The sequence below is a fragment of the Anopheles moucheti genome, chromosome 2 (assembly GCF_943734755.1).
Source record: "Anopheles moucheti chromosome 2, idAnoMoucSN_F20_07, whole genome shotgun sequence".
Classification (NCBI taxonomy): domain Eukaryota; kingdom Metazoa; phylum Arthropoda; class Insecta; order Diptera; family Culicidae; genus Anopheles; species Anopheles moucheti.
Window position 1 is genome coordinate 8,295,205 of NC_069140.1, and position 11,787 is coordinate 8,306,991.

General features: G+C 45.3%; 1 protein-coding gene across 1 annotated transcript in view; it reads right to left on the reverse strand.

The window, feature by feature from the left end:
* Positions 1 to 10,486, reverse strand: part of LOC128305567 (methylcytosine dioxygenase TET) — a 40,976-nt gene extending 30,490 nt beyond the window's left edge. The window contains exon 1 of the mRNA XM_053043079.1: positions 9,139 to 10,486. Coding sequence (XP_052899039.1) covers positions 9,139 to 10,486 — 1,348 coding nt within the window. The remainder of the gene's footprint in view (positions 1 to 9,138) is intronic.
* Between the last annotated feature and the right edge of the window lie 1,301 nt (positions 10,487 to 11,787).

Sequence of the window (11,787 nt, forward strand, 5' to 3'; positions counted from 1 at the left end):
GCCATAGCTACTATTCGCAGTGTCAACGCAATAAACTCGTACTCGGTGTGTCGGTACGGACGATAAAGACTCCGCAAAGCTCTGGAAGAGTTACTACGCGTAACGATTCCTGTGTCGTCACTATGCACATGTCGACATAGGGGAAAAGGAGTTTCCCAAGGCTTACACCAGGCTTAATGGTTAACCTGTCCGATTTTGCCTTCTTTCACACCGACGCGGACGGAAATAAAGAATTTGCATGATAGTGTGTGTGTGAATATTAACAGAACACAGCCCAAAGAAACGACCAGCTGACTAACTGGTTTGGGGTGTTTTGAAGAGTTCTTTCAACTCTTGAAGGACTAATTTAAGTATATTCCATGCTGTTTCATAATGGTAATAAAAATACTTCATGACTCTTGCTGCAATTCTATCGTTTAGTTCCGCTTGGACTTCAAAGGTCCCAATGAGTCATGGGCTATTTCATTTATGTATATCACAATTAATAAACAAGGTTGAAATAATATTGATCCATGTTGACTAACGTAGGTAATAGCAAAAGAGTACTCTAAATAAGCATTTGCCTTATTAACCAGATCGTTCAAAATATGCACAGCAACACTTTAAAGTGATTAAACCGAGGGCCTTCCACTGTATTGTTCATGGCCATATCATTTCTATAATGTTTACGGAATGGTATCACAATTTAAATTGCAAATTTTTTAATTGTTGATGACAGAAATAGACATTAGTAGCCTGTCTGTCATAGTGCACGCACATCAACACCACAAACAACAAAACACAAGACGATGATGAATAAATTCAACAAAAAGATTTCCATTTTTGATTTTATATCAAAATCTTGCCTCTTCACTTTCACTGCTAACAAAAATATGCGTGTTCGGGTGATCACACAACCATTACTGCCCCATAATTATGCTGAGCAGTGAGAAAGAGATGGAGCTTTTTGGTTATGTGGTACCGGTTTTGTTCTGTGATTCTTTTTTTTTCACTTTCAACCTTATCATCATCCTTCGACCGTACGCGCGTATCTACTTTCCATCGGATATTCCAAAGCCATCCCCGAAGGGGAAAAGCCTCCAAACCAACATATCGACCGCACCGATCATTAAGAAATAAGTTACTTGTGAATTAAAAAAGAAAAACGACCAACGCACACAATCACACACACACACACACAAAAGCCTCCTTCTCCGTACACCGTACGATCAATCGCGATCGGAAAAGTTCAATGCAATTAGCCAACCGTCAAGACGACCACGACCATGGAGCTTCTGTTGTGGTGGTCCCACCGGCGATTTGGGCTGCAGACCGCCGATACGCTGCACACGGTGTAATCGTCGTGAGAGTAATTTCACTGGCGATTTAATTTTGGATACGCTGATGGGGGGAGTCTCCCCATCGGATGTTGGCGGTCCGGATGGTTTCGTAGCGCCTTTGAAGCAACTTACCTAAAACGAGAAAGAAAAGGAGACACACAGGCCGAGGTTAGTAATGGAGTCATCATTATTAAGAAAAATTGCTTAAAAAGGTGCAGCATTATGTTGCACGCGTCTAGTGGCTATCGGGCACTTTTTCTTTTGCGCATCCCCCGACGCGTGATCCATCGATACCCGAACGCGGTCCCGTCCGGGCTTCAAGGGGACGGATCTTCAAAGTTCGTTGATTTTTATTACTTTTCGACCATCGAGCAGATTGAACCCGTTCGGTTTGACTAATTAAGTTTATGGCCAAGAAAGCCCGGAAAATAAGCTACCGGAATATGAGCTGGCTGGCTGGTGAGTAGTGAGGATAGTGCCGGCACTTTGTGCGAGTGTAGTAAATAATAAGCAAAAACAAAGGTTTACATCATTTTTGAAGTTATTTCCCACCAAGCACGTACCTTTCGGCTCACCATCCCTCACGGAGGAGAGCTATCGGTAAGACGCAGGCGCAAGCAAATTCGCTTATCATATAAAAAAGCAAGAGAAAGCGCCATGCAAAAACCGAACGAAGGTATGCACTTTGGAAGGTGTTTTCTCACCGATATGGAATAGCAAGGGAGAAGGAAGGAGCAATAACATAAAATTTTATATCAACTTCATGACGTGCTTCGATTGTGAGCACAGCCTGCTTCATATTACTACTTGATCGTTTAATTTGAAGCATGCTGCTGTATGATGGGAATGAATATCTTTTGGAACGCTGAACGAACAGCAAGTTTTACATAAAATCCGGCTCGACATTTAACAACCGCTGAATGTCATGCTCGCCTGTTAAAATTACTGCACATATTCGGTTGTTCTCTTACTTTTTTTCGCGTGTGCAATAATTATATGACAGCAATTATTTTCATTAAATTTGCAGCTCGACTGTTCGCTCGATTAAAGTCACGTTACGTAAAAAACCACTAGCTACCATCATTCGGGTCATTCGTAGTGAAGAAAGCCGAGCTCCACGATAGGAACGTGAGCAGACAAAATGTCACCGCTGGAAAAAGAACGCCGATGACGTTATGCGGGGTGCCCCGTAGAGCAACCGCAACGAAACATAAAAGCAATGCCCAAACCGTTGAGACAGTTTTTAATTTACGATGGCGAGAGAGAAAAAAAAATCGGTAAACCAATGCACATACAAAACGAAAGCACTTTAGACCTCTTCGTACGAGACGGCGCGTACAGATTACTTTAACATAGTCGTTAACCCATCCTTGGTGAAGGATTGCAGTACGTGGGGGTTTGAACGTTTCACATATTACCCAAAACAACACCCAAATGCGATCGTTTCCCTTGAGACGGAAGTGCAAAATTCCTGTGCAGCACACACACCCACCCCCTCAGGTTACATTAAGGATTCCTTGATTTCGGTGAACCAAGGGCCTCCGTGATGTCCATCACTATCAGTTAATGGTTGTGTCACAACAGCGGACAGCGTTGTTTTGCTTGCTGTCAGGGCACTTTCCAAAACAACGAGATGTCTCGCATTGTGAGCGGGTTGCACGTACCCAGAGGCAAGACAGCTGTCGGAAAAGAGAGATGCGTTTACGAGCCTACCATACCGATTATCTGTGCGGTTAGGCATATGTTAACCAATGTTTTGCACTTCGCGACCACAATTTACGTCATTTGAGGTCTAAAAGGGCATATTAACTGACGACCACATACAACGTGAATCTCCTCAAAATATATATTCTACAATAATTTTGAGTATACACAACCACAACTGTCAGCTCCCAAAACATGCTTCCTTTAAAACCAGTTCCAGCTGGTTAAAAGCAGATCGAAACCATTAACCAAACTGCTGCTCCGTCAACCGAATTTATGCACTACTCATGTTGGTATTTTCATCGTGATATTTTCCGAACTCCAGGAAACCGCCAGAACTCTAAACATAACACAAACACCCACCCACCCAAACAGTAACACCCATTCTCACCCTGCAACCCTCCCCTGTCAATTTGCTGTCATTGCTATGAATAGAGAAGCAACAAAGTCGTTGGTGAAATTAAAAAAATAAACCCCCCCTTGATCATCATCATAAACTATCTCCTGCCGGGTGGAAGTCATCGTCCATCTAGACAAAGTGGATGCCATCGGGTGCATCGCAGGATCGCAACACAAAACGAAGAAACCGCCGCCAGGGCAAGAGAGTGTAAAATTTAGCATTAACAAAGCAGGCGGATGTGTGTTTCCTTTGCGTTTTCTTTTTTTTTTTTTGTTGCTTCGCCCGCCGGTGATGAAAAGTGTGATGAACCGATCGAACCGAGATGATCGGATGTAGATGATGATGCTGGCTGATGCCAGAAAGGAAGTGAGAGTTTTTCCTTTCAGTTTGCCTTTACAATTTTGTTTGCTGAGCGTGTTTTCTTTTATCTGACACGATGATAAACAAATCGACCGGGGGGAATAGTGGAAATATGCTTTTATTTGCTGTGTCTGTTTTATCGACCGTTCGAGCAAGGTGATGTAGGGTATGTATTTTTGTTTTTTCCCCCCATCGCTTTATTATGATGGCAAATATTGAGCAATTTTTAATGAATCGTTTCAAGTGACTATTTTTTTGTTACTTATTTTGCATTTTTTTAAATATCTTCTGTTTAATTTCGCCTTTCGTTAGGAGCGAATTAGCAAAGGTACTTCTCACATGAATGGTGCTGGTACGTGATACTGCTTAAAATTCTTCACTATGGACGCAAAATATGACCCTGATTTGAAGGTCCTTCCAGTGGAAAGCAATAAAATTCGTCATCGTTTATTAAAGCAACTGCTTGCGCTGAACCAAATCGCACAAATTAAACTCAACCCCAATCGACCACACCGGAAAATGCTTTTAGAAGGTGCCAACACCAAACGCATGCACGCGAAGACATACCGCCAAAACACGCACGGTTGCGCGCGTGCACGATGATGTCGAGGGCGCCGTTAAATGCGTGAAATGCGCCAACAATATTTCCGACGTCTGGTACAACCCAACACACCGGGTGAAGGAAATAAAACCATTGCTTTTCCTATACGTTTTTTATGTATTTTACTGCACGAAACCCCCCAAAAAAATTGGTATAAACACAACCATTGCAAAAGCTGTCAAATTGAAACGTCAAGCAGTGATCGGAAACTTTACAGCCCTCAGCGATCGATTGGTGAAACAGAAGTTAACCACACACCCAAAACCAAAGACATTCCTGCGCGCGAATAATGGTGTTGGCAGTTCACGTATGGGGTTTCGCTTTACGTTATTTGATCTGGCACAAAACATTTTGAAATGCGTGCAAGAATTTCACGCACAATTCTCAACAGTAGAGGGGCAGCTAAACATTCCATCCGAAAATCATTGCCCAGTTTCATGAACTGGAACGAAGGATCGAATAAAATTATAACCGACTTTGGTGTATAGTAAATAGTAAAAATAGGTTAAAATACATCAGAATTTTATCGTTTTGTTCATAATTATCTATCAACGCACTTGGGAAGAAAATGTAGCTGGTGTGACTCAAGACTTTATTTATTGCCTGGGCTATGCTAGAAGGCGATAAATTAAAACGGTTTCGAATCGTTTACACAGAACGAACCTAGGCGCGTAAGGTTTTACCTTTCCCCCAACCATCCCAAAACATGAGAGCTCTCTGATCGACGCGATGAATCAGACGCAACATAAAGTAATAGCGTGACATGAAGCGTTCGTCGATGGAAACGTTCAGCTAGCTGTGAAATGTGAAGCAATCGACGAAACAAACTATCTCATCACGAGCACAATTCAGCTAAGTGATAAATAAAGCAACAACCAAAAGCAAGAAAAAAAAAGCAGCAGCAGCTTTTCTTCTACCGTGGCGAAACGATATTCAAATCCGTGCACGACCGGAACGATCTTTACCGTGCTGCTGCTGCACCACCAGCATCATCATCACCGCGAAAAGAATCGTTTGTCCTGCGCGCGTTTCTTCTAACGTTTGCTAACCACCTCTCTCTGCCATGTGTGCACTATTATCTTGGGGAGCTGTGTGTGTGTGTCCACCAGGAGGGAAGACGGACGTCTTCGGCCGGTTGTGAAAACGATGTAGCTACCGAATGAGTTACTACAAGCGGCGGGAGATTCGGCCACAAAGCAAAAGAACCATAAATCAGCGGCCACGAAATGAAAATGCAACCGCTGCTGACCCACGATTGGCGGACTGCTTTTGGGAGGTCCGCCGGCTTCTGGCGCGGAAGTTTAGGCGGACGAATCTTAACAATCCATCCACATGGCGTCACCATAAAGCATCTGCTGCACAGCGTGAAGATGGGAAGCCACGCTACCACCTTACTACCAAACAGTAGCAGCAGCAGCAGCTCATTCATCCTGGGGTTCTCTGTTACGGCTTTGGAGAGCCGTTTGTGTATTGCGAAGCCTTCCACTTTATGGATGAGTGATTCTATCGCCGCAGTGGCCCTTTGCGAATAAGGTAGGGGCACATCTTAAGAGGTGAAACAAAACAAAAGATAAAACACACACGCACACCACCGGAGGAGAGAACTTCAACAGCGATCGAGTGGAGGAGAACATAAAAAAGCGCATCCACAAAACATCCACCAAATTATGCACGAGACGTGAACACTGCCATACAACCCCCGTGTCCAACGGATCTCTCCTTCTCTCGCAGCAGATGAGCCCCGAAGGTTTGGGTCAAAGTCCAACGAGTTTTGCATTGCAAATCGTCATTTTTAACGAAACAACGGAAAGAACAAAAAAAAAAGACATTTAAATACATAATTAAGCGCGTAGAATGGAACGAGCCACCCCCAACTATCAAGCGCGACACGTCTTCACACGAAAGAAAAAGACAAACAAACGGACGCCACTCGATGACTTCAAATTGCGTGAACGAAAGAATAGTGCCCAATGGTGGGTGGGTCAGCAGGGTATGGTGATGATGAGATGAGTCAACGTTGAAATTGCATATTTAACGCAAATAATTGATCAGTTCTGTTTCAAGGTTTGTCTATCAGAGGTGTTACGCCTATTGGAGAACATTTTCAAGAAGGTCCAAGAAGGCGTGAAGCTAATCGAAATTGTCAACTTGTCATGTTTGCAGTGCTTTTACTGACGTTTTCCAATCAAAATATCAACATGCAACGTTAATGAAGTCTAGGAACCATGAACATTGAGAATTTTTGTCCGGGTTTAGAAGACTTCAGATCATCATTTTAAGTGACTAAAGTTAGAAAAGAATTGAAATTCCATATTAGACACATCACGGTTAACATAATACAAAAAAAAACCACATTGCAGCAAAACCTCCACCATCAGAAGATTCGTCAGCTTTCGAAAAAGAAAAACGGGAGAAACAAAATTAAATTACGGCGCAAATGTAAAGAGAGAAAAGCTTTCCATGAGTGAAAGCTCGGGCGGCTTCGGCGTACTTTTGAAGTGTAATTTTAAGCCTACCAGAGCCCACCACATTTACAAATAACCCGGCAGACCTCCCCCCGAGAGGGCTTTTTCCTGTCGAAATCTCCCTGCATTGCTGCGTGTTTGAGGCATGATATAATGATTTGCCTGATGTGGTCTAATCACCGTGAGGATTATTACAACTCAGCGTAGTGTTAGAGTAAGTTAGGGAGCGCATATTTTTTATTAGATTTCACTTAACTACTTTACTTTACTGTTAATATAAAGCAAAAAACATAACTCCAAACATCAAAGATATGCAATGAAGTTTAAGTTCTTTTAACCTCCAAAAGTCACCGTTAAAGTCAGCCATTTGAATTTCCCCAAACAACACGGGCTCCATTCCATCTTCCAGCTGGTGTGTGCGTATTGGTGCTGCAGTTTAGTAATTTTCTTGCGGTGAAATTTTCCATTTCTCACCTTGCCCCGCCGTGTGCCGCCTGTTGGTAGTATAAATTAAGAACGCGTGCCGCCAGTTTGCTCTAATTTTAGCAGGTTAACGTGTACCGTGTACCGAGGTAGGGAATAAACGGTCCCCGGGGGGCTAGGCCGCTCAATTGGACCGCCGAAGCGCAATTCCAGTAATTTACCAATTGACGTCATGTGAAAAAAAGAGGACGAGAGGCGTTTGGTGGTAATGAAGCCATAATGCGTAGTTCACGCAGATTGACACGATTTGAGAAGTTCGGTGTTTTCACTTTCGTCTGGTGCAAACCCGGACCCGGTGCTCGCAGATTGATTTAACCGAGATTGAGGCATTGTGAGGTACAATCAGCAGAAGAAATCTCTGCAGCGCTTTGAATTGATTTGAATTGAATCCAAATGCCGGTGGTAAAGGGTGTATGATGAACCCAACGCTTCTCTTCCTGATGCTAACGATAAACAGCTTACTCAAGCCATGGATCCTACCTTAGATCGATTTTTAACGAAGAAAACCAAATCAGATTGGCTATTCAAGAAGTGTCCCAGGATGCTCGTTTATCCCTTCGTCTGGTCAGTTTTCAAACATCAGCTTTGTTGGGCAAACACAATATTGTGCTTGATTTGGATCAGATTCAAGGTACATTTCCCGCCACGATGTGCTCTTTGACGCCTGTTTTGGGATGGGAGTTTTATATTCACCAGGAATCCCTCGAAAACCCTTTAAAAGCCACACGATATCGTGAGAATGACTCAATTGGTTCAAGTTCCAGGGAATTCCAAACCCAAAAAAAAAGAAAGAAAAACGCCTGTCGTCTCTGGAACGGATTATAAAACCCGGATGGTTCCATGCTCCATTGCTCCATCCAGGGAAGAATACCCAAGCCCTAATATAAACCCAAGCGCGGACAATAAAACACACCGCACACGCTCCGACAAGTGTTGGCCGGCCACCAGCAGAAACGTTTCCATTCGCATTTTCGCAGCCAACCACCACCGCCGACGGTGTGAAGAGAATAATAGTTGCAATAAATTATGCACATAAAAGCGACATTTCTGACGCTAGGGAGGGAATAGTGGATTTTTTGGAATGTACCATGAGCCACAAGACACAAACCCAACCAACCACCAACCAACAACACACAAGAGAAACAAAAAAACTGGCCAAGAGAACGAAAGTGGTGGAACAGCACACACATACAATGAGGTTAAGAGGTCTGTTGAGTCCCTGTGGGCGATGACACCATATTAAAACACACCCGAAGGCTCCCGCGCACAGTCGGCAGCAGCCCGCCGAACCGTAAGACCTCTGACCCAACAACGCGCGCCAGCAACGCACGCGAAAACTCACCAAGAAAAGGTCATGTTGGGCGGGCGACGACAAAAGGGAAAAGCGATGGAAAAACGGAGTGACAAGGGGAGGAAAGGGTATTGTGTGAAATTTCCGGCAGATGGCGTGGTGCCCGACATTTGGTCTATTGTTTTGTGTCATTTGCTACCTTATGATGCTTCCGCTGGGAATAGGAACGCGTGAGTAGCACGCGAGCCCTATCGTACATGGTCGGTTGGTTGGTTGGTAAACCAGGCCACAGAGAGATGTAAACCCATTCTTCATTTCGAAACTTGCTTTTATGTTTGTGACGGAGTTCTGGTGCAGCATGAATGAAAGCCCATCTTTCGTGGGTAAAGTAAAGTTAAGACTAATATTTTGACAGTTTTGTAAAGCTACAAGACAGACCACACAAGTCCACCAATATATTAAAGACATTAAAGAGATGTGGATTAACCCAACTAACACCGATGAGAACTACTGACCAATATTAGACGCTGGCGATGGTGGTGGTGACGTAGAGTGCGTTGGCGTAGATGGCGCTGATGTACTTGCTGCTGGAGGTGAAGTTGGTGTCTTTGACGCCACAGGTAACGGTGTCGTTGGTGTCGAGGAACTACTACTGCTGGTTGTTGGTGCTGTGGAGGACGGCGCAGCATTAGGAGGCGTTGGAACTTCACTCGACACAGGTGGTGGAGGTGTGTTGGATGAAGAATTCGCCCCGGACGAAGGCGGCGAACCAGCGGAAAACGAAGACGGCGATGAGGAGAGTGAGGACATGGACGATGAGGCTGGTGCGGGCCGTGCTAGACTTCCGACAGGTTGCTCTGGAAGTAGCAGCAGCGGTGATGCGGTGACAGTTCTGTAGGAGGAACTTGTTGCGACGCTATCCGTCACCAGACAGGAAGTGGACTTGGCCCACCCTGGTATGGCGGCCGGTGGGGTACCAAGTAACGCGCGATGCTGCTGATGGAACAGGCCGTTCTGATAGAGCTGATGCTGTTGCTCCAGTTGTTCGCGATCGTGCCGCAACAGCGTGCCTTGATCGGAACGGCCAAGGGGCAAGGGAGTGCCTAGCGAAGCAGCAGCAGCAGCAGCAGTTCCGCTAATCAGTGACGGTGAACTTAACACCGAGGTGGACAGGGATGGCCGTAGTCGGTTGTACAGGTACTGCTGGTAGTGGCTCTGGTACGGCATTGGTAACGGTGGTGAGCCGCTGCCATTGCCAAGCTCACCGGCAGCGGCAATGCTCTGCTGGTAGTACTGTTGGTGAAGCACCGAGGAGGTCTTTGGCTTTTTGCTGTTGTACACGATGAACTTGTGGTTGAGCATGCTCTTACCGTGGCCACCGTTCTGCAGTCCGCTGGAGCGGTGTGTGTTTAGGAAGGAAATCGTAAACTTGTCTCGCTTGCGGGTCGGATCGGGTTCACCGATCGTATCGTCACTCTCACCCGACGCCATCTCGGACGACCCGGACGGCGATCCACCACCGGTCCGGTCGGATTTGCCATTCCGCACACCAATGAAGCCGGGTCCTTCGTCCGATTGGTATCGGCGATGGTTGAAGTTTCGATAGCCCTTGTGATTGTTGTTCGTATCATTGGCACCCGAACTGTCCACCGTGTCCAGAGATCCGTTGCTGTTGTGCACCATTGGTCCATCCGAAGGTGGCAGATTCGCTTCGCCAATGGCAGTGCTGCCAAGAGCATCAGCAGCTAGCAGCTGTTGCTGTTGTTGCTGCTGCTGTCTCGCACCTCCTCCACCAGCACCACCAACACCACCATTGGACTGAATAAATACACCGTCGCCGGTAATTTTAATCGTAGTAACCATGTTCTTTTCTTTTACAAATCTCGCTACACGTGTTTTCCTCCTTCCGTTATTACCTCAGCAAGCCATCTGTCGGTAAGCATGGGCGTTTTTTACACCACACAACACACACTTTGCAGGGGTTTCAAATTAACGACAAGCGACAGCAACACTAGCGCACTATTCGCGATGACAAGAAGAGCTCTGAGACATTAATGACATCCATAAGCAAGCACACAAAACACACACAGTACGTGTCATATTTCTTCACAGTAACTATATTCCTCGTTAAATGCGCAGCACCACCATTTGCAGCTCGGCGGGGTCTCTTTTTGATGAATTGCTTAGGAAACTCTGTTGCACTTCGTCGGCAGCTCTACCCATCGGGGTGCGATGTAACACACGTGTCAGACACCATTTACATCGCGACACGTGCTTGTCTGCTTGGTTTTAATCTTCTCTCTTTATCTACTACGAGATTTGCGTTACCGGCACTATTCGCTCTGCAGGCTTCTTTGCTTCAGCTTGATCGCTAATTGCCCGAGAAGATGCCACCGCGGACACTTGGCCTCTCGTTTCTATTCGTTTCGTTTCGGTTTTATTCCCCACCGGGCATCATCGAAGGCACACCGCCACACACAGCAGCCACCCAAAGGGCCCAGGGTGCGCACTACACTAAGCAGAAAAAATTTGAAACACTAGTGATCGAGAGCCACACAGGGGTTGATAGTGGGAGGAGAGGGTGGAAGGAATGCAGGGCCCGTGGCCATTTTTGCTGCTGTCGCTCGCTTCCTTCCGCCCCCGCTGTTAATTACACTTTTGCACTGCTGTTGCTATACACTTCGCCCTTCCCGATCCTTTTCTCCAACGCGTAATGATGTCCGCGAGACTGAAAGATGTAGCATCAATGTCAATGCGCTTGGGGAGCTTGCGGGGTAATAATAATAACTTTATTAGTCGTCATTATCAACACACGCCCCCGAGGAAACAATAAATACACACTTGTACAAACTATCGTGGTGGTTATGATGCGCATAAGAGAAGGCACGTACTTTTCACATAAATCCATCACTCAGAATTAACATTACTCATAATAACATTAGAACTTCATCCGTTTTACTAGGCGCAATAAGTCTCTTCGATTTATGTATAAGATTCCCTTCTAGTAAAGACGATAAGGATAACATTCGAACAAACAGGTTGCACACTAACCATTCTGGTTCTACTCCAAACTCTTCTCAGGGCGCTTAACTATCTCCAGGGATATGAAAAAATGCTCTCGTCTAACAGACAACAACGAAACTTTGACCGGTTTAAACAACGAA